We start from the raw sequence: 21081 nt of genomic DNA, 5'->3' as shown, positions 1-21081 counted from the left end.
GTCTGGGTTAATGTTCTTTCCTATCTCTCTCCTGTTTACATTCCAAATTCTGTCCTTCCTTCAAGATCCCTGTCAAGGGTTACCCGCTCCAAGAAGTTTTCCTTTCCTGACACCCCAACGGCCCTTCCCTCGGAGGTGATGAAATAGCTCCTTCCCTCGGGACTGCCAAGACCCTAAATTATGAGGAGTTGTAGGTACACGTTTTATCTCTTCTCCAGGACATGTATTCCTTAAGGGGAGGATTCTTCTTTTTGTTTTCTCAGGCCCAGTCTTGCAATCAGTAGGCATTCACTGAATTTGTTAAACAGTAAGCAATAACTTTAGACATTGCTTGCTTTAATGATACCAACCAGTATGGAGGGGCACAATTTAGTCCTAGGCCAAGTCTGGGAATATTTAAATCACTATGACTTTTGGCGAGCTGTCAGCTTGCCACCCCTTTTCCTCCTCACTGCCCCTTAAGGCATGTCGGTCCTTTTTCAAAGACAGCAGAGGGGGAGGGGAGGTGGAGACAGCTGCCAAATAGGACAAGATTTACCAAATTTCTCTCTTGGAACTCTGAAACTTCTCCGTACTAGAGAGAATAATTGTTTCCACTGTGGTCCATCTGAGTCAGCATAGCTTTTTGGGATGGATTTGCCCACACCCAGAGGTTGAGATTAAATCATTTGCCAGCGTTGCCATGTATATTTATGCATGAGGTTTCCCGCTCATCTTCTGAGAGGGCGAAGATGGTAAGGTTAAGGCTAAGCCATCATCCAAGGGGTGCTGAAGGCTGTAAAATGTTCCTAACATGGATCTTGGGTCTACAGAATGGAAATGGATGAGGCTTTTGGGAACCCAGGGGGGCGGGGGCGGGGGTGAGATTTCCCCGGGAAGAAGGGTGTCGGTAGCTCTAATTGAAATAAGCGCAAAAGCAGTTGGTATGTTGGCAGAGCCTTTGTGAAGATGTGGATTTGGATGGGAAGCTGCTTTTCTATATTTCCTTCTTTATTCTATTTCTCTTCTTTCTAACCTGTGCCCACCCGTCCAACCACCCATACTGGGGTTGAGGAGGTTTGGGGAGCAAACTTGATTTTATCCTAAAATCTCTCTTGAAATGGACCTCTGATTAATAACAATGTTCACACAGATGCCAGCAATCCTTATATGGTTTGAGTAACTGGAAAAACAAACAAACAACAAACAAAAACAGTTCTGGTTGCTAAACTATAAAAAAGGCAACAAAAACAGAGGCTTAGCTTTGAAACTGTTCAAGACTGAAGTTTCAGGGGCAATGTTAGAATTTCCTGAGAAAATGAGGGATTAGAATACATATATAGTGGTGTCTGTTCCAGGAGTAAATAATGAAGATTGCAAATTGAACACACATTCCCATGATTTTAGGTACTGCAGTGGCTGAGGTTTTGCTCAATTCACGGACAAGTTCCGACATCCTTAAGGATTCCTAATAAAGACCTAGCCTCTCTGGCCTTAAACAAAGTTGCCTCCGGCTATTCCCGGGCGGGATGGCAGTTCTCCAGGCACCACACCACCTCATTTCCAGGTCCTCTGGCACACTGAACCACCTCCCACACCAGGGCCTTTCACAGGCAGCGCTCTCCCCCGACACATCTCCTTCAGCCCTCAGCTCCTTCATAACTTCTTCACAGAAGCCTTTCCTCATCCCAACCTCGACTCCTCTCTGCAGCATTTCTTACATCTGTCACTTTGCCATCAGTGCATGATTAACACCCACCTTCTTCACTACACTAAAGACTTCCTGAGGACATGTGTATTCACATTCAGGTGTGTCCAGATGACTTCTCCTGTGCCAGGTACTGACACTTTTGTTGTTGGATTATGAGGAGGAAGTAGGGGTTCGATGGGGGCCATAGCTAATCATCAATTGGACGGAAGTATCTGAGCACTAAACAACCAGCACATCCATGTTTCTTTCTTCAGCCTCGAACACAACACGTGATCTGCTGTATAGTAGGAGCTCAATAAAGATTTGACTGAATGTTCTCCCTTTCTGAGGTACCTTTAAATGAATGATATGCCCCTTGGAGACAATGCCCATGTCTTTGAAGTCCTCTTCCTCCAGAAGAAGCAGGCGTTTTCCTGTAATGTTGTTTTCTTTAAACAAGCTTGCGTATACGCTCATCTCTGCTGAAGAGTCACCTGAAAGAAGTGATTAGAAGGCAGAATAAAATTAGACTAAATCCTGTCCAAAGCAAAGTTAACTCCATGAATTAAGAAGGTAAATTATTCCACTTGCCTTTTCTGACGAGCTGCTGAACCCAAAAATACTGTGAAAGAGAGGACATATACGGTTTTGAAGATTAAGTCAATGGGCAGACTTAATAGTAAAACACATAGTTCTCAATAGATTAAAATATCTTTAGTTCTTGGTTCAACCACAAAGGTAAAATAATAGATTTTCTCTTCATAGTTTTAAAACTTCAAGTTTTCAAATTGGAGCTGTGCCTCTCTTTGGGGGTCTTGGACGCTTGAGTAACTATTGGTTTTCCTCCTTATTTGGGAGACTTTTGAAAATCCTTTCGAGATTTTTACTTATAATTTTTCCATCTATGTCCCCTGGGTTGTTGAGGGGCACTGGTTTACCCAGCAATTGTGTGAGTAATGGGGACCACACAACAGCAGACAGGAAATGGGTAGAATGTGTCCTCTGTCCTAGGCCTGGTCATAAAGTAACCATGTGGCCCAAGACAAGTTACAGCATAGAGCTTCTTGTACAGAATGAGGCTGGATTCAGCGACCCTCAGTCCTTGAACTTCACTTGACACATGTTTACTGGTAGCTTCTCACATAACTCTGGTGAAGGGAGACAGAAGTGAGGCCAGACCCAGTTCCACCAATTCTCTGGGGTGCCCTAAACCTGGAATTGCATTTAAATGGCTTGAAAACCACTCAATCTCAGAGCGAAGACTAAAAATAGCTATTAAATCTCAGTGCTTTAAAAAAAAAACTACTCAAATGAGATGGGCCAACTTTGCAGCTGAGGATAAAGGGATTATATCCAGGCCTGTGAATAAAGGAGATCTGAAGTCCTCTTTCCCTGGGAAGCAGGGCTGGCAGGAACCTTAGCATCGCCGGGGCTCAGCAAGAGGGACCAAGTGGAGGTGACCGGAGCCAAGTTTCCTGACTCCCCAGAAGCCAGAGGTCAGCCAAAGCTGAAAGCAGTTTTACTTCACCAGAACACAAAGGGCAGGAAGGGAAATGCCTTGGCCAGGAAACCAGGTGGAGTTGGGCAAACAGACCTTCCCCAGAGTTTCCAGTAATGAGTTTTTACCTTGCAGTGCCCAGTCCGTTTCCCAGGGTGGGGGCCTGCTAAGGCTGGCATTATAGTTGCTTTTTTTTTTTTCTTCTGTTTTCATTTAATGATATGTCAAGCATATAAAATGGACCTAGACATGCATAAGCACCTCAGGTCTCTGATCAAGAATTCTCAGAACTGTTTTGTTTGTTTGTTTGTTTGTTTGTTTTTACTAAGGAAACAGATACAGAGTTGCAACAGGCTAAATTGGACTGCTCCTCAGAGCAGAGAATGTCTGGGAGCTCATGTCCATCTCTCCCGGGGAAGGTCAGGGTACAGAGGGAAAAATGAACCTGTCACTTTCGAACCCACCTAAGGCAAGAAGGAAACCCAGTTCAGTGGTATGGCAGCCTAGCACTGCCTTTACCAGATCTTTCTCCATCACGATTTAGGTCTACCCCTGGCATTTTAGGAAAATTTAAGCTCATTTTTTTTTTTCAAGTATGTTCATTTGGCATTCTGGATCAATCAGCTCTTTAGTTTTGTCACTGGTATTCATTATTGTACTCTAGAATACCTTGCAGAGCACACAGGGAGGTGGAAACCTCTTGTAAGATTTGAAGAAATACTTGCTTTGCTCTTGAGGACTTATTTTAAAGATTACTGCATTAAATATAGAAAAACACGGAATTTGTCAACTTCTAGTTAGGCTTTGCTAAGGCCCAAACCCTTCTGGCTGCGTTTTTAACTTGTGGACAAATTTATGAGATACCTGTCCAGGTCAAATGAGGCATTAGCAGAAGCAGCTTACCACGTCATCTTCAGTCCATGAGCCAATCTCAAAGGAAGGCAGCAGCTGCATGGGAAATATGAATGAAATAAGAAAAAAAAAAGTGACATCATCATTGTCTTTTTGGTTTATCCCGTTGTCTGTTTCAGCTCTCGGCTGTTGCTCTGGCTTGGTTCCTCCTGCAGGTGAGGCTGAACGAAAAATAAATTCCCTGACCTTAAATGGAATTTCTCAGTGCTCTGGGGATTCTGCCCCCGGAAGCCAACCGTGCGCACTAACCCCTCAGCAACAGCTCACTGCCCTTTGCGAGCATTGCAGCTGGACTCCGCTCATCGTGGGATTTTTCTTTCTTGGTACTCTGGCACACCAAGAGTCCTTTCACAGGGCTTGGCAGTCAAGGGGTTTCTGACATGCCTCAGATGCCAGAGCCTGCCTCGGAATGCTCAGTCAACATGAGGATCGTTTGATTATTAATGAAAATTCCAAAGCAACCATGTGGTAACCAGATGACTCGTGCCTTTTCTTACAGGAGAATTTGTAAGTGTTTTAACTGTCTCGCCTTATATTTTTAAAACCAAATATTAGGACTTACGGACGAAGAAGGGCAAGTAAAATGGGAACTCTTCTAAGAAAGCCAGGTTGCAGAGTTACGCCAGCGAAAATGAAAACAAACGCCCTTTCTGTCAGGTGCCCAAACATGAAAGATGACTGCAAGAAGGCTGCACCATTTTCAGAGCCAAAGGGCTACTCACTTCAGTGTATGCCCCATGGCCAGGGACTAAACAATAAATACCAGCATAATGTGAAAAAATTTGGGTTTTACATGACTTGAAGTAGAGTGCGCTATTGCCATTAGCTTTAACTAACTTGTCAAAATGGCTAAATTGTTCATGGGATAATGTGGCAAAGTGTAATTCAACCTCTGTTACAAATAGTGTTTTTCTGATGGGTAAGTTGGGAAAAAAGCTGAATTTGATTACTTTTACTATTAATGTAAAAATCAGAGGATGGGTGAGTGAATCCTTTTAATCTGCAGGTATTTTGAACTCACCTTGCCAGGAAAGTCATGCCCTTGCCTTCAAGGAGCTTTACATTTAAATGGGGGTGAAATAGGTATGAACTACACATGGAGGAGTTCAAGGCCACCTTTACCTTGGTTTACTCAGTGCCCAGAGTGCCTGGCATACAATACCTGATAATTTTTGTTGAACAATTTGTTGAATGAATAAAATTGAAGGGTGCATTTACTAAAATGTTAAATTTACTAAGTTTACTAAAAGTATTCAATGTCTGTGGGGATACCAGGGAAAGGGGAGGGTTTCATAGACTAAGATGGGGAAAAGGAAGGCATGGGGGCTTGAGCTGGGCCCTGCAGGGCGAGGAGAACAGCGGTGACTGCAGGTGAGGAGAAGCAACAAGGCAAGACACTGGCAGTGGGGAGCGGGGAAGAGAAGGAAGGATGGGCGTGGTGCATTTGCCTAACCAGAGCACCAGATGCAGTCTGTGCATGATCAAGGATAAAGGGGAAATGAGGCCAACACTGGGGGCCAGGCGGAATTAAAAAAAAACAAAACAAAACTCACTGGTTACAATGACTATGAATGTGTAGAGTTCGAGTATCACAGATAAGTCGCAAGGGCATAACCAGCTACTGCTCTCTATATCCTCGGCTACCCTCATGTACTCCGATTACCTGGGGGTTGCCCCTTCCCTCCTCTGAAATACCTGATGTATGTAGGAATCAATGGTCACATGCACTCACCTGCTTTAATAATGTGGAAAGGAAAACGACGTGAGGAAAAGGATCTAAAACTGAACTTGATCAAAGAAAATACATGACAAGTTTTATTTCTTCACAGGGCAGCTGGATACAGCTGCAGAAACATGTCATTTCCTTTTCCCATCACGGAAACAAATGTGAAGTAAGGAACTTTTTTGATTAGTTCAAGAAACAACAGATTAAGTTACAAAAATATTTCCCTGCATCAGGGCTGGCTTTTATAGAGAGTAGAGGGATGTGCAGTGTTTTGATTTTTATACCATTCCCAAATGTTGTGCTAAACAAAATTGATAAATAAGGATTTCTTGAATAGAATAAAGGTTGTAAATGAAACAACTAATCAAAACCAACATCTTCGGTTTTATCAAGAGGAAAAGAGAAGAGTTCTTTTGGGCCCTGAAGACGGCTTATGACGATGACGCCCAGGGAAAGGCACTGGGTTCAGTCTGATACTCACTCCGGCAGGATTCTTGCATGGTGCTTGCACAGATCAGTAAGAGGAAGGCACTGCTTCAAGACACTTGGAATTTGGCAGGACAGGGGATAAGAGTTAATGACCTCCAGCCACATAGTGGCTTATCATTTCCTTTATGTTTTCTGTACCTTGTTAACATATCAGTGTATCTACTATAGGGTGAGTTCTAAGCCTTTCTGTCTCTCTTTGGGGATAAAAAAAAATTCACCCGGTGACTTCCCCATCACTTTACAGATTCATTATTTACACTCCAACTGATTTCAGGAGAGAAAAGCTCACGCTCATGTGCATGCATGTGACAATGATTCCTTCTAAGGATGATGAGAATCGGATCTAACAAAGATGTGATACACATAGCAACACATAACAAAGGGATTTACTGTCAAAACGTTTATTGTAAAATGGAGTTTTAAAACAAAAGAAAGCAAAGGAAAGTTCACATCAAAATGAAATGTATGACACCAACTTGGATTTCTGAATACATTGTAGACTTTGTGCTGGAATATCAAATTCCAACTATGAAGTCAATAACTGAGTAGTCTTACCACACAAGAGTAAAATTTAATCTTCCATACAAACATTATACAAGATTTTGGCATAGGACTTGCTCAGACTAACATTGCAATAGAATAATTGAGAAAAAATATTTTGCTAAAAAAAACACAATAAAGTGATAATGCCTTCTATTCAAAGCTCACACTCAAAGAATATAAATATTTTCTATTATTTAGTACAAAAATTTTAAAACAGTGCACAAGCATTATGTGCAGTGTATTGTATCTGACATTAAAAGATATAGTATTCTGCACACGATATAAAATATTTAATGTAGGTGCTTGAAACTTTAGTTTGAAGTAAATAATCACAAGCCAGAGAGCTCCTTATAGGCAAGAGAGTGCAAACTAAGTTGGAATCCAAGGAAACATAGCTCGTCTTCTGGATTTCCTGGTAGACACTCATTTTTCATCACAGAAACGCTACACAGAGCTGTCAGGTTATGCCACAGTCAAAAGAATAGGACAGATTCTTCTCTCTGGCAATGCTTAAATTCTAAGCAGGAAAACAGTCTTACACAAAAGCAGCAAAAGGTACCCAATTATAGAAAAATTATGCTCTATTATATATGTGGTATGGTGAGATTGCTAATTTCAAAAGTCTGCATTGTTGGATCTAGTGTATCAAAAAAATTTTTTAAGTATCAATATTTAACTCAGGATGTTTTAGAAAGATCTTTCATGAAATTCTTACCACTCCAATGAAAACTCTGAAAATAAAATTATGTACATCGTAGTGCTACAAAAGTCATTTTGGATCTCTCCCAAGCCTTCCTCTCACTCCCAATTCCTTGATTTTAATGGGGACCAAGTCTGAATTCCTCAGCTGGTGTTAAAATCTAACAAATCCTCTGCATGTTAAAAATTACTGGCTAAAAACTGGCCCTCAACAGTTCCAGAGCGTCAAAAACAAGTGTGCTACATGCCTCTAACTTCTTCCCATTGGTTATTTATGTAAAATATTACATTGTGACTTTGCTCAAAAAAAAAAAAAAATTGTTAGGAAAAGAACCCTTTGAAATTAATCTGGCTACTTTGCAGAATTGTAGCTACCTCAATGACGTTTTTCTCTTTTACTTATTTATTGTGGAATCAGTATAATTCCACCAGCATCCTTAAAGGGAAAGAAACCATTTCCATAAGTGGAGATTTAAGATAAATGCCACAAATCTAAAAATTCAGATTGTGTAGTATCTGTAATCCTGAAAATGCATCTTTTGACTTGCGTAATTTTGGGGGGGGGGAGGAATTAGATGTGTAACTTTAAAATTGCCAGGTTTAGCAAGTTTCTCAGTGGAGGAAGGGACAATGGTATGAGTATTCTGGATGGAATTCTTTATTGGGTGCTACTGTCCCATTTTGGGCACTGGGCACTAAATACACCCTCGGTCACCATGACAACCAAAAATATGCCCAGCACTCCCAAACACCATTAGGTGACAGCACTACTTTGTTTGAGAACCACTAGTAGGGGGTCATCAAATTCTACATGATCAATTTTATGAGTGCAGGACATAAGATTAAAGAGTAGTTATATTTTCAGTTGTATGGCTCTGACAATTATTACTACAATTTAGAGTTTCGATTTTCATTTTGAATTTTCAAATTTCTCTGTGTTTAACTCTTTATAAATGTATATATTTTAAAGTCAAATAACTAGAAATAAATTCAATACCAATAATTTGCCACTTCAAAAACTGATCTGAAAAGTGAATTAGAAGCTGCACAATTTACATCAGTATTAGATTTTTCCGCATATGGCTAATAAACATTTCTTTTTAAAACTGATAAAACTAAGAGTCTAAAGTCTTCTAATCTTTACGTAGTGAGACCACTTTAAAATTCCTTTTATATGATTCAGATTTCAGGAATATTCAAAAATCTAGAAAGATACTGATTTGAAACAGAAAGTAAAATAGTCAGTGCCATATGGAACTATTTAGAGCCTAATTCTAGGTGGAGAAGAATTTCAAGCTTATCACTGAGGTTATCAATCATTTATATCCTAAATCTTTGCAGTTTCTGGATGGTAGAGTATTGAGAGCTATGGCCATCTCTGGAATACTGGTGAGGAAATGGCAGCAGTTGAAAGATTAAAGAAATATTACCTAATTAATGGTTAACCTAGGCCTGGGTACTGAGTCCTATTACCTTTCCTTTTGGCCCTATTTGGCTGTTTTTATTAATGCAGCAAAACTTTTTAAAAATCATAACAGATTTATATATAAAGAAAAAAATGTCAGTTTTATTCAGTTCATATGTTCTAAATTTATTGCTGATTATCCTTAAATGGGGGGCTAGGTTTACATTCTTACATGAAGTGCACAGATCCCAAAATTAGCCCACAGAAATTCCCTTATAAGTGAGTCTTTTCCTGACCACGTTTTAAAAACCGTGACACTCCCCGTATGCCTTATCCTCCTTCCCTGCTTCGTTCTGAGCATGCACTTACCAAATGTTTACATTCTATATGATACATTGGTTTTGTTTATTGTTGATCTTTGCTCTCTAGCATGTAAGCGCCACGAGTGCAAAGATTTTTGTCTAGCTGTTCCCTAGAATAGTACCTGGCACATAGAAGAGGCTCAATGAATGTCTGTGGAATGAATGACTTTATCTTTGCCTGGTAAAATGTGCAAGAAGCTTTTAAACTACCCTCTTTGGCTCTCTCCTTCAGGTAGCTAGGCCATAGTGCCCTAGGGCATGCTAGGAAGTCAAGAGTTGAAAACCGTCCCTTCTGTTCCACTCTAAGATTTTCTGCTTGAGTGGCTTGGCGTAAGTCAGGGAGTACTTCTCTAAGTCTGAACACAGACAGGATGGATGCTTATTTATGGGTGTGCCTGTAGATCGCCAGTAATAAACTGTGGTGTGCATGTATCTATATGTGTTTGCAGAGACATAAGAACCTTATCAGACTGGATATGTGGGGAACCCATTTTCCAGGTGAAAGGCTTACCTACTCTCTCTGTTTACTTAGTCTGTGGGTGGTAGTAGGGTACACAGTCTTCAAAGAGCAGTAGAATAAATCTATGTAGCTCATACTCTATTATAACTATACTCCTGATCTTTCCTGAAAGTAATCCACTTTTGATTTCTTCTCATACTACTCAGCAAATATCACTTGAAATTGATAGTTTAAACTTTTTTCTAGGTTACTGAAACCACTTATTTTTCAATGTCTTTTCACTGGCATAATTACAGTAGCTAACATTAACTGACCATTTACTACTGACCTGGTACTTAAATGCTTTACATGTATTATTTCATTTAATCACCACAACAATTCTTTGAAGTAGGTACTATTATCATTTTCATGTTAAAGATGAGCAAACAGACACACAGAGGTTAAATAATTTGCCTCAGATTGCACAGCAAGTAGACCCAGGGTTTTGAATCATGATCTGACTCCAGATCCCTCTCTTTATCTCACGCCCACAACATTTTATTAGTTATTTTTCTTCAGATAGATAAAGCTGGCACAGTGTACTGATCATTTTGTGGCATTTTTCAGTTTTTTAATGGAGATTAGAAGCATGTCATGCTTCAAATTCCAAGAGGCTTTTTATGGTCAAATATACCTGGAAGTAGTATTAGATAATATCTATGATGATATCCTTTCTTAAATCTTCCATAAAAAGAATCACCAAAAGTACTTTGGTTTAACAGTCAAATTAATGGCACTGCTTTATACTTTCGGCTAGAAAAAAACTTTTGTTCTTTTGCTTTTCTTTACATAACTACGAATGTTCTGTATTCTTTTTAAAAGTATTTTACAGTTTAAAGAAGCATTAACGAATATGTGATAACATTCTGAGAGTATCTCCCTGGCCAGCCAGATTTTCAGAGCGGTACCTGCATGTACTTCTCTTCAACACCAGCACTACTGAGTCAGGGTTCAAAAAAGACCGCTGGAAGGCAGGCCAGATTTGATATAAAAAGGACCTTTCTTGCCTGCACTTTTGCCTAAGTAAGGAAGACTTATTTTTCACATTCCTTTCATAATATTTAGTTCCTTCTTTAGAAAATCCAGGATTATCAGGTCCCTCTGGAAAGCAAATACATAAACACCCTTACTGGAAGTGCAGAGCACTCATTCTGCCTGGAAGTATCCCTTTAAGACCGTATCTTTCTCTCTGTATGAAGTATAAGCTAAGCTTAGATGACAGTTTGTTGTTGTTAAGAAGCTTTCAGGGCCAGTAACTGGTACGAAAGCCGACGACATCTGCTGCTGTTTTCAAATTAGAGTATTTCTCTTTCAAATGTACTATTGAGAACATCTCTTAGGTCTTACTTTGAATAGCTGTGTTATTAAGTATTGAAAATTCTTGGCATTTAGGTATTTCTGAAGAAGTATTTGTTATAACTTTCTTTCATCTCAATTTTTTTATGTTGGATTTTGTAGTCACTATCAATTATTTCTGACAGTACAGTGTATTGCCATTAGAAAAAAAATGTAGTATGTTACAAGAAAATCAAGTGTCAAAGAAGAATTAGGAGTTAAGAGTGCTTATTCAAAATGAAGTTTTCTTTAGCAACTGAATAAGTGAAATGAAATGAGATACAAACTATAAAGTATTCATTTAAAAAAGTCAGAATGTCATTAATTAAAAAATACTATATTGTATATGGAATCACAATTTCTATAATCAGGCACCACATTTGCTGATTCATTAAATATGTTTTTTTGGCTTAATTTTCCCATTTTCCTGTAAGCAAAAACAAATCAAAAGTAAAACTGATAAAGAAATGACGGTCATATAAATGTAATTGGCCTACAAATGCAATGCTTGGTTTTCTACCTCCTTACTGATTTTTGTACAGACTGAGATAACAAGTTTCTTTTGTTTTTTCGAACATCTTCAAATTTATTACTTTACTTTCTGCTTTCAATCACTATTATTATCCATGTCATTATCCTCCTCATCACCATCATCATCATCATCATCATCATCGCCTTCTGACAAGTCAAAATCACTGAACCCCAGGGCCATGTTGACCTTCTTCCCCTTTCTCTTAGATGTGGTTTTGGAAGAATTCTGCTTGGCTTGCATGTTTATCTGCATCCCAGAATGCAGCACAGCTCCTGCTTTGTTCATTGAGAAGATATCCCCAAAGCCCATCAGCATCATGGCCTGCAGACCTTGGTTCATGCCATGGCCCTCCCCATTACTTGTTGCTGTGATCTGACATGACATCTCTGCACTGTTTGACTCCTCTGTCTTAGTTTCAAAGTAAGACTCCTCAGACATTCTCGCAGCAAGAGGCAAGAGAAGCTATCACAAGGGAAGAAAGGACAGAAGTAAAAAGAGAAATTAGGACCAATTTAAATAAAGAAAACAGATACCACAAAATTAGTGGGCACTGCACAGAAGGTAAATGATTAGTGAAATGAATGTAGGGAATTATGTGAGAATTTACTTAATAGCAGGTTTGGCTCCAGGGTATTTGCCATAATTAATAAATGACAGAATAAATCATAACCAAAAGTTTGCAAAGCAGTATAGCAAGCCAAATTTCAAATGGGAAGGAAGTTAGTTACAAGTTTTAAGCCCTTATTCTGCTTAAAAAAAAAAACACTTTTTAGGATTTCTCTTAATTTTTCCCAATTTCACTTTCACAGAGAAACATTAATTAACTATTGTATTAAAAAGAAATTAAGTAGAGATGAAATGTCAAATAAAAATCAAGAAACCTTGTGCCAAAAAGAAAAGCTTTGAAAGAGCATGAAAACGGTTTAGCAGTCAATACAGTTCTAGGGAAATTTGGGTCATTAACTACTTTTATAGCTAGCTTAGTATCCAACTATAAACTAAAAATGAATCTAGAATTCAGTTGTTTCCATTTATTATTTATTACAGCCAGATAAAATACTAGTTATTCAATTTATGAAATCACTTGTGAACAAAGTTTAGATTCTGTGTCTACCCTTTAAGTTATAAACAAGTACATACATACATGTGAAAATTGGGAGAAAAGGCAATTACTATTAATTTAGATCATTACCTTTTTCTCTATTCTCTACTATGTAAGTTTCCTTTTTCAGAACTTTATTCTAGGAATTCCCCTTTTCACAGTGGACATGGACATTTATTTTCTACCTTATGCAATTATTCTGAACAACCAACCCATTCCCATAAATGCTGATCATAATCATTTCAGGGTAAAACTGTCTGAAAAGTGTCAACGCTGCTTCTTTTGAGAAATAAGCAAACTAAGGCTTATATTTTTGGTGTTGTTTAAATATAAGTAAATTTGTGACAAACGATGTACAGATAATGTATCTCTGAGGTGACCTTTACATTCTGGATGTAAAAGTGTTTTTTAGGGCCAATTTTCTAAATTTTAAATTGAAGTTGGAGCTGAGTTTTAAAAAAATATCCTACTCTATTAGGAAAAAATTTCTGAATTTGTTAGTTCAGTAAGAACTTCATATAATTCAGGTAAAAAGTACCAGTTATATGAGAAAAAAAATTACTTTAGATCCTTTAACACTGGAAACGGGATATTATTTTCCTTGTAGTCAAATTTCCCAGTTTCTCAAATTTGTTTTCAATTGTTAGATGCTCTCAGGAAACTCTTTGTTGCTTATTTACTTCATTATTTCATGGGTCCTTCCTTACATTATGTTAAGATCTCAAAGATGTCTCTCAAATAAGCTTTTATTCTTAAAAGAAATAAGTTTTTTACATCAAGCTACAAGAATAATTAAAAAATAAACATTGTCCATATTTATATATTGAGAATTCATTTTCCCAAATATCTTTAATGTTTTAATTTCAGAAAAGACAACAGTGCCCTTCCTTGAAATAAATCCAATAATGCAATTTTAAATGATGTTATGTCAATGCTAAACTTTTATAATTAAGATGAGGCTACCTACAGGAAACCTAAACCTCCAGCTACATCCTTTTTAAAAGATTTATTTTATCTTTCTCTCAGAAACCTCATTTAAAGTCAACCAGAAACTGATGTGAGGATAAAAGAAAATATCTACTTATAAAATATCTGAGCACAAACTTTCTTTCCTTCAGGAACAGCAGCACTAAGCAGAGAGACATTAAAAGCAAGCAAGAAAGAAAACTTCGCCCTCACAAGAAAAGGGAAGAAAATCTCATTGAGATGGTGCTTCATGCTGTCCATTGTTAGATGGTAGCCCTCAGAAAAGGTCCTTTAGATAAAGTTTTCGGGAGTTAAAATGCAGCATATAACCTATTGCACACTCACAGTGTTCCATTATTTATTATACAACTATGTTACTAACAGCAATAATGTGTGCAAGATGGCCCACAATTTCCTAGCAAAATTCATGCAAATAAACCAAAGAAAGGTTTTAAAGCATACCCCAATAGGTGGTTTAAAGTTTTTTCTTACAATGTTACATTTAGAGTCAAGCCATGTAATGCTTCATAGCTTAAGATTTCGATGTATTTAAAAATAACAACAGCAGCAGCTCTCAAGAAGACAGTCATATTTTTGCCTCTCATCAGCTCTTGAAAGCAGAGCCTCCCTGCAGACCCTTCCGTTAATGCTTTCTGAGTCTGCCTGTTGGTCTCCATTCTGCCAGCGCAGGAAACTTCCCTCAACTTCTTTCGAGCTGAATTCACTGAACTTATAAAATGTGGTACTTTTAGTGTCCATGAGAGCCTTGTGTATAGCAATTCAGTTCTTACTCTGGGATTCTCTGGATAATCAAAGTCATTTTTGAAAAAGTTAAATGCGATAATAAAAGTTTACCTTCACTTATTTTCCCTTTTTTGGATATCAGGATGCTGTTCCACATAAATTGGAAAAGGAGGCAAGCTATTTTATTCTTTAGACACTGGAAAATATTTTGCAATTGGGCACTGGCTGCTTAATGGAGATTAAAACCTTTAAAAATAGAAACCCTTTTTGAAGATCACAAAGTAAAGGGCATTTAAGTATTTTTGGGGGGTATAATTGCCACAGCAATTATCAAGAATAAATTTAAAATATATAACAAATATACTTCTAATCTTACCATTACGTGTGATTTTAAAGTGGACAGATATGACCCATTAAAAACCCTGGAAAAACCAATGATAAATTTATACTTAATTCTCGAAATGATAAATCATTTAAAATAGGAAAGAATGCTGAAATTTGATTAGACTTTAATATAGCATGTCAACATACAAGGTCAAAGTAAGTGTATAAATAGAAAAATCCTTAAAAAGAATTTTGATCTTCCTCTAAATTCAACACTTGGTGGTGGGGGAAGATATTTCCTAGGTGTAATAAATATTGGAAGTTGTCCCTAGAGAAGTCTTTTCCAATCTTTTACTGCCCATGATCATAATGCTAAATTGAGTAAGGAATATTAATGCATGTCATTTATAAGTCATTCATATAGCTCTCTTTTAGAAGAAAAACTTTCTTAAGTTCTGACACATCAAAGACTTTCTTAGCTAGTTGCCTTGGTGCTTGTTACATTTACTAACTACTGGTGAACTCTAAAGAGTCGCGCAGCATCAAGGGACATGTTCTGGGGACCTAACAGATGGTGTGAACATACACTGGATTTTATTTTTGTAATTCTAGTATATAAACACACTGACAGAATAACAGTTCTCAGGGAAAGAGCCAGAAATAGGATAAGCTTTTCTTCCAAATTTCTGGCATTTTGTTCACTGAAATGAGATACGAGCGCTGCCTGAGCATAAACGTGGGCCCTTTAATATACAGCTGTTAGACAGAAAGTGAGGTGGCGGCAGTGTGAGGGGGGAGGGGTGGAGGGGAGTTGCCATGCTGCCATGCTCAGCCACATCCTTCTAAGTGGGGGACAGGTAAACTGTCGGGAACACTCACCGGGGTGTTGGACTGCTCCGTCAGCTTTTGCTCCCACATCTTCAGACGTCTTTCCCGTTCTTTGAGCTCCTGCTCTTTAAAGCTGAGATCACGTTCTAGTTTTTTCAGCCTTTCAAGAGTTGCTTCGATTTCACACCTGCACGGGGATAACTGTTTTAAGCCTCAACTTTGCTCAAGAGGTATTAAGTGCTTAGCGAGTCCATCAGAATGCTCAATTAACGTAACAGGCTTAAGACTTGTGCTTTTAAACCAAACAGTAAATTATCAGAGATTAAGAAATCTTTCATATCCCTTGAAATCAACAGGTAGTTTCCAGTTTGGAAAAACAAGTTCAAAATACTTTAACAAAGTGTGAAGAGCCACTGGGGTGGAGCCGAAGCTATGGAGCGGGTGTCCTAGTTTAGCCCTTTAATAAATGCTTACATTCACCTAGCTCTTCACAAAGGGCTGTGTGTATTATCTCATCTTATTCTCATAACAGCCCCAAGAAACAGGTGCTAATGATACTCGGGAAAATTATACTCAGGTTACGTGATCAATATCACACTATCAGTAAATTTATGACAGCCTATTCACTGACTAACTCAAGCCATCAATTCATTAAGCTGACTCAGTTTCCTCAGTTTTAAAGGGTGGTGGTTATCTTATATCAGGACTCCCAAACTTTCCTAATCCTAATAATTACCTGAGCAGCTTGTTAAAACAAACAAACAACAAGAAAAACATAACATAGATTCCGAGGGCCCTTCCTTAGAGCTCATAATCCAGAAAGGCTGGGTGGCACCTAGGAATTTCCATTACTTAATAAAAAATCCAGGTAATTTTTCTAATGAGCAAGCGAGGGAAATCCTGGGCAGATGAACTCTAAGGTTCTTTTTAACTAAAAATTTAAAAAGTCCCCTCCTTAGTCTCTATAGGGCGACCAGCCTCACCACTTGGAACAATATGTCCAGTTATGAAGACCTGTCTTTTATAGAAATTGAAACTGATCAGATGGCATGGTACAAATTTTTTTCTCCTTCAGGGCTATTATAATGTTTAAGTCTAAATTCATGCTCTGAGAGCTGGAAGTCCTCTCCCTTGAGTTTCTGAAGAGCCTATGAGAAAAGCAACAGTAATGAGAAAATGAGAGAAAGAAGGTGAGAAAGAGAGAGAGACAGACAGACAGACAGACAGACAGACAGAGAGAAGGAGGAAAGGAGGAAGGGAGGAAAATAAGAGGGAGAAGAATGAGGAAATGCAAGGGAAGAAGGGCTGGAGAAGGCACACAGAGAGAAGGGTGCAGAGGAAGGAAGAGACTGGAAATAGGTGACTGTTGTAGATTAGCAGTTGAGTGCTGCCAACAGCTGCTTCCAGGTGCCACTAAGACAAACCTGCATGACAGACTGCGTAATTCTGGTTGAGGCCTTGTCTATGGAAGGTAGAAGCCCCAGATCTAAGTCAATGAATATATGTAACCAAAATCTGCCCTTTTATCTCCAGGGAAAATCAGAATAAGTGGACAGCTTATTCCAATGCCTTTGTGGATGAGAACTAAATGAACGAAAACAAAAAGGTTCTGGGTATTAATTGGCAAAACCCAGTTCAGAGAACAGCTACTGAGGTGAATCTGGATTTGGACCTGACACTCTGCTAGTTGTCTGGAAAGTACCTCAGAGCAAGGCAAGTACTAAGTACATATAAAAGTATCTACTGTCAAATGGCACCTTTTATTGCCAAAATTATAAAAAAATCACAGTAAAGTCACACTATAGTCCCTAAAAAAAGGCACTAAATCAGCAATCTTTCAGAATTATGACACTCATAAAATCCAAATTTTATCCCTGATATTTCAGACATAAATGTTATGTTCATTCATAAATAAATGTGTTTATTTTTCAAATGGAGGACCAAGGGAAAAAAAAATCGATGTGGAAAACCTTAGGTTAAACTTCTGTAACAAAATAAGATAGAAAAAATGAGCCACCTTCAGTAAATAAGAGGGTAAAAGGGTGATAAAAGGAGGCGGCAGAGCTGGGCATACTTGGTGGCGAGATGGCAGTGGCCTGGGTTGCTGTCTATACAGTGCTTCTGCCAAGCCAGTCCCAACTCTCCTGCCACGAGACCGATCTCACTGATGTTCTTTTTGATCAGGGTAAATGGCCAACACATTCAATTTCACTTGTAATTTAAGCCAAGGATTCATCTCAAGTTCCAGCTCTGGGAGCCCAATGTGATTCTGAGCCCTTCTGGAAAACAGATCAACAAGGTAAACTGAAAGCTGGGACACAGGAAAACAAACACTCACTGAGTAAATATTCTTCCTCAGTCTGTCTCCTCAGGCCTAGTTTTCCAACACTGCTCCTGTAGACACCCCAGGACCTGACAGGCGTGTTTAAGGTGATATGCCATAAAAGAGTAACCCAAATCTCAGGGCAACATAAAGACAGCTGCTCCCCTTGCTATTCCGTTTGGTGATGCATTGTTTTACATCGAATGCATCTACTGATGCCTTTATATAAACTTCCTGTTCTAAAAATATAGTTTAAGTGTTTTAATTGATGAAAATTTTGGTTTTACTGTTAAACCAAATCTAACCAAGGTTGACTTCAACTAGTGTCAATTTTCCCTATGCCCAAAACAGCCAATGGACTGTAATTATCTTCTTTAATTAGACAGAAACTTAGAAAGAAAAGTCAATTTGTAAAAACAGCTTTATTTTATACGTTACATGATACATATATAACGTGTATATTAAATTTAGTGTTATGTATTAAATGTTTTGTGCTAATATCCAAATGGCAAAGACTTTTTTGATCTGTGTTTTGTTTTTAAGAAGGCATGCCACAGTGAGAGTATTCTGATCACCAAGAACATAATCAACAAAGTGTTTTGCCAAGAGACATAGCTCTGAATGCTGCACCACAGTGCCACGCAGCTCACTCAGTGCAGATTACCGCAGGTCTGTAGACAATCACATGGGGTAATGGAAACTGAAACGGGATGACACATTATTTTCTGTTCTTAATGTTCATTGTCATTATCGCTAATAAGTCAATAGGGGATAAATAAGCTGAAGATGTGATGAATGAGGAAATGTCTAACCCTAAATCTCTTCCCTATCATTTATTAGGTCAAAGGAAAGAACCTCGTTTAGGTGGTTTTCAATAACCTAGTTTTAAAAAGAATTTCCAGAATAATCATTTAATTTTCTAAAATTAGATGTTCCATCTGGTCTTTGTATAGAGGAAACTCTACCAGAAAACAAGCATTTGCCAGAAACACCAGAGCAGGTCTGGAATCCAACTTCGCTGTGACTTTAATTGATAACACATGCTTTGGACAATAATCACGTGGTTGTAGACACCAGACATAGTCAGGGAGAAAGGAGTGGTCTGAATGTGTCTTTTGAAATATCCAGATGATCTGACAAACATTTCATTCTTTTCAGCACTTAGTGTATTGAGTGAGATAATTGTTTTTAACTTAATCATAACCTAAAACGATCATGCCCTGTAACAGCTCTCTTTGCTAAAAAGGAACCTAGTCAAGTGAATGCTGCGTGCTAATAAGTAGATGGCATGACACTGGCCACAAGTTCAGGAAGAGCACTGCATAATGTGTGTGCCACTGCAGGCCTGTAGGATAAGACCACCTGCATTCTGCCTCATATGACGTGATCTGGGGCAGGTTACCCACCTCCCACCCTATGGGCCTCGGTTTTTGCATTAGTAATTTGTCAGGGATGCTATGTGGATTAAAAAAAATAATCTAAATAAAGTATAACTCTCTGGTAAAAATGCAATACATGCCAGCTGTGTTTATTGTTATTCTAATTAATGTTATTATCATTCCCCATGTTTTTAACCAATGGCCAAGTTCAGTTAAAACAGCTCTGCTGCTTCTCAAACTGGTTTACTGGTTCAAGCTTTAAAGATCTAAACTCTCTGAGCTCTCAGGATTGACTAGTTCCTGAAAGAGAGCCAATGAGGCAGCCCCCAGGCAACTATTCACCTTTTACTAATATATGAGTTTTATCATTTTATTTCCCTCATCTTTTCACCTTAAAACATTAAAAAATTAAATTTATTATTCAACTTACTGCGGAAAATAAAGATATATAAATAAAAAATGCTTTTCCATAATCTTATTACCCAATGATAACACTGAACTTTTGATATTTGTCTCAATGTACACATACTTATACAGACAATTACAAAAAATGAAATCATTCTAACCATACTGGACTGTAGCCTGTATTTCAAAATAATTGATCAGGTCTATATTATCATGAATGGCTCCATATTATTTTGTAAATAGAGATATAATTTTTAAAAACCATGAAAAACACAAAAAATAAAAACAAAAATAAGTCTCCTTTTAATGAACTTTATGCCATTTCCAGCTTTATAATTCTAATGATACTGTGATAAACAGGTATCCTTACATTCTTGCACAATCTTCTCATTTATTTCTTTAGAATACATTTTTAGAAAGGTAGTATTTTCCCACAGCAAACTATGAGAATGTTTACAACACCAGATATTTTCATAATATAAATTTTTGCTGATCTGATAAATGAATTATGTTCTCTTATATTTATTTGATTGCTAAATGAAGCTGAACATATTTCATGTTTCTTGGCCATTCGGTTTCTCCTTTTGTGAAATGCTTTTTCACGTCTTTTAGTATATTTTAATTAAAATGTTATTTTAATGACAGTAACTGTCTATCGTGATGGTTTTCACAGTGCAGTCGGGACCCATGAGCTTTTCAAAGGATTCGAGAGGTTATAGATTTGCCTTTTCTACTCTCATTCTCTCATAAGTGTATGGACTTTTCCAGAGGCTTCAGGTCATGTGATAGTGCCATAGGCTGAATGCAGAAGCAAGATTTATTATGTTTTAAATGAATCAATAAAGACATATTTACATTTTTCTCAGTTCTAATTTTGAATGCGATAACTATTGACAGATGTTACTTATTTAAACAAAAGCTCTTTGGAGTCTTCCATAATTTTTCAGAGTTTAATAGAATCCTGAAATAAAAACTATTAGAAATGCTGGTCTATCACTCAAGAAAAAAAAGTTGTAACAGTATGGTTCTTGTTCTGGAAATTTATTTTGAAGGATATTACTTTTGGCCAATACTACCTTTCTCAAAATGTATTTTTATATAGAAAATTAAACTTTCCCTGTTTTCTGATTTTATTTACATACTTTAAAAGACTCCCTACCTCTATTAATGGTATTAAAATCCTACAAATCCTGTGAGTAACAGATCAAACAACATTTCCTCAAGGAATCCTTTAATTATATCCTCAGACAAGATTAGATTTCATGGTTATATATTCTCAGATGTCCAGTACTTCACTGACATAATACTTCTCAAAATAGAAATGAAATAACTATTTGTACA

At 37.7% G+C, this 21081-nt stretch overlaps 1 protein-coding gene across 6 annotated transcripts in view; it reads right to left on the bottom strand.

Annotated features, from left to right (window-relative positions):
- The window catches only part of MAP3K20 (mitogen-activated protein kinase kinase kinase 20), a 154281-nt gene that overhangs the window by 28985 nt on the left and 104215 nt on the right, over window positions 1-21081 (bottom strand). For 4 of the 6 annotated variants that reach the window (XM_039855521.1, XM_039855523.1, XM_039855526.1 and 1 more), the window contains exons 11-14: window positions 15685-15820; window positions 4071-4115; window positions 2261-2291; window positions 2024-2163 (exon numbers count right to left, since the gene is read on the bottom strand). In XM_039855521.1, coding sequence (XP_039711455.1) covers window positions 2024-2163; window positions 2261-2291; window positions 4071-4115; window positions 15685-15820 — 352 coding nt within the window. Of the gene's footprint in view, window positions 1-2023; window positions 2164-2260; window positions 2292-4070; window positions 4116-6679; window positions 12132-15684; window positions 15821-21081 lie in introns of those variants that run through there. The other 2 variants (XM_039855524.1, XM_039855525.1) reach the window with 2 other exon arrangements.

The sequence above is a fragment of the Pteropus medius genome, unplaced genomic scaffold (assembly GCF_902729225.1).
Source record: "Pteropus medius unplaced genomic scaffold, Ma_sr-lr_union100, whole genome shotgun sequence".
In the NCBI taxonomy this organism is placed as follows: domain Eukaryota; kingdom Metazoa; phylum Chordata; class Mammalia; order Chiroptera; family Pteropodidae; genus Pteropus; species Pteropus medius.
The sequence above is the reverse complement of the archived record's forward strand: the minus strand, read 5'-3'. Positions and strand labels throughout refer to the sequence as shown.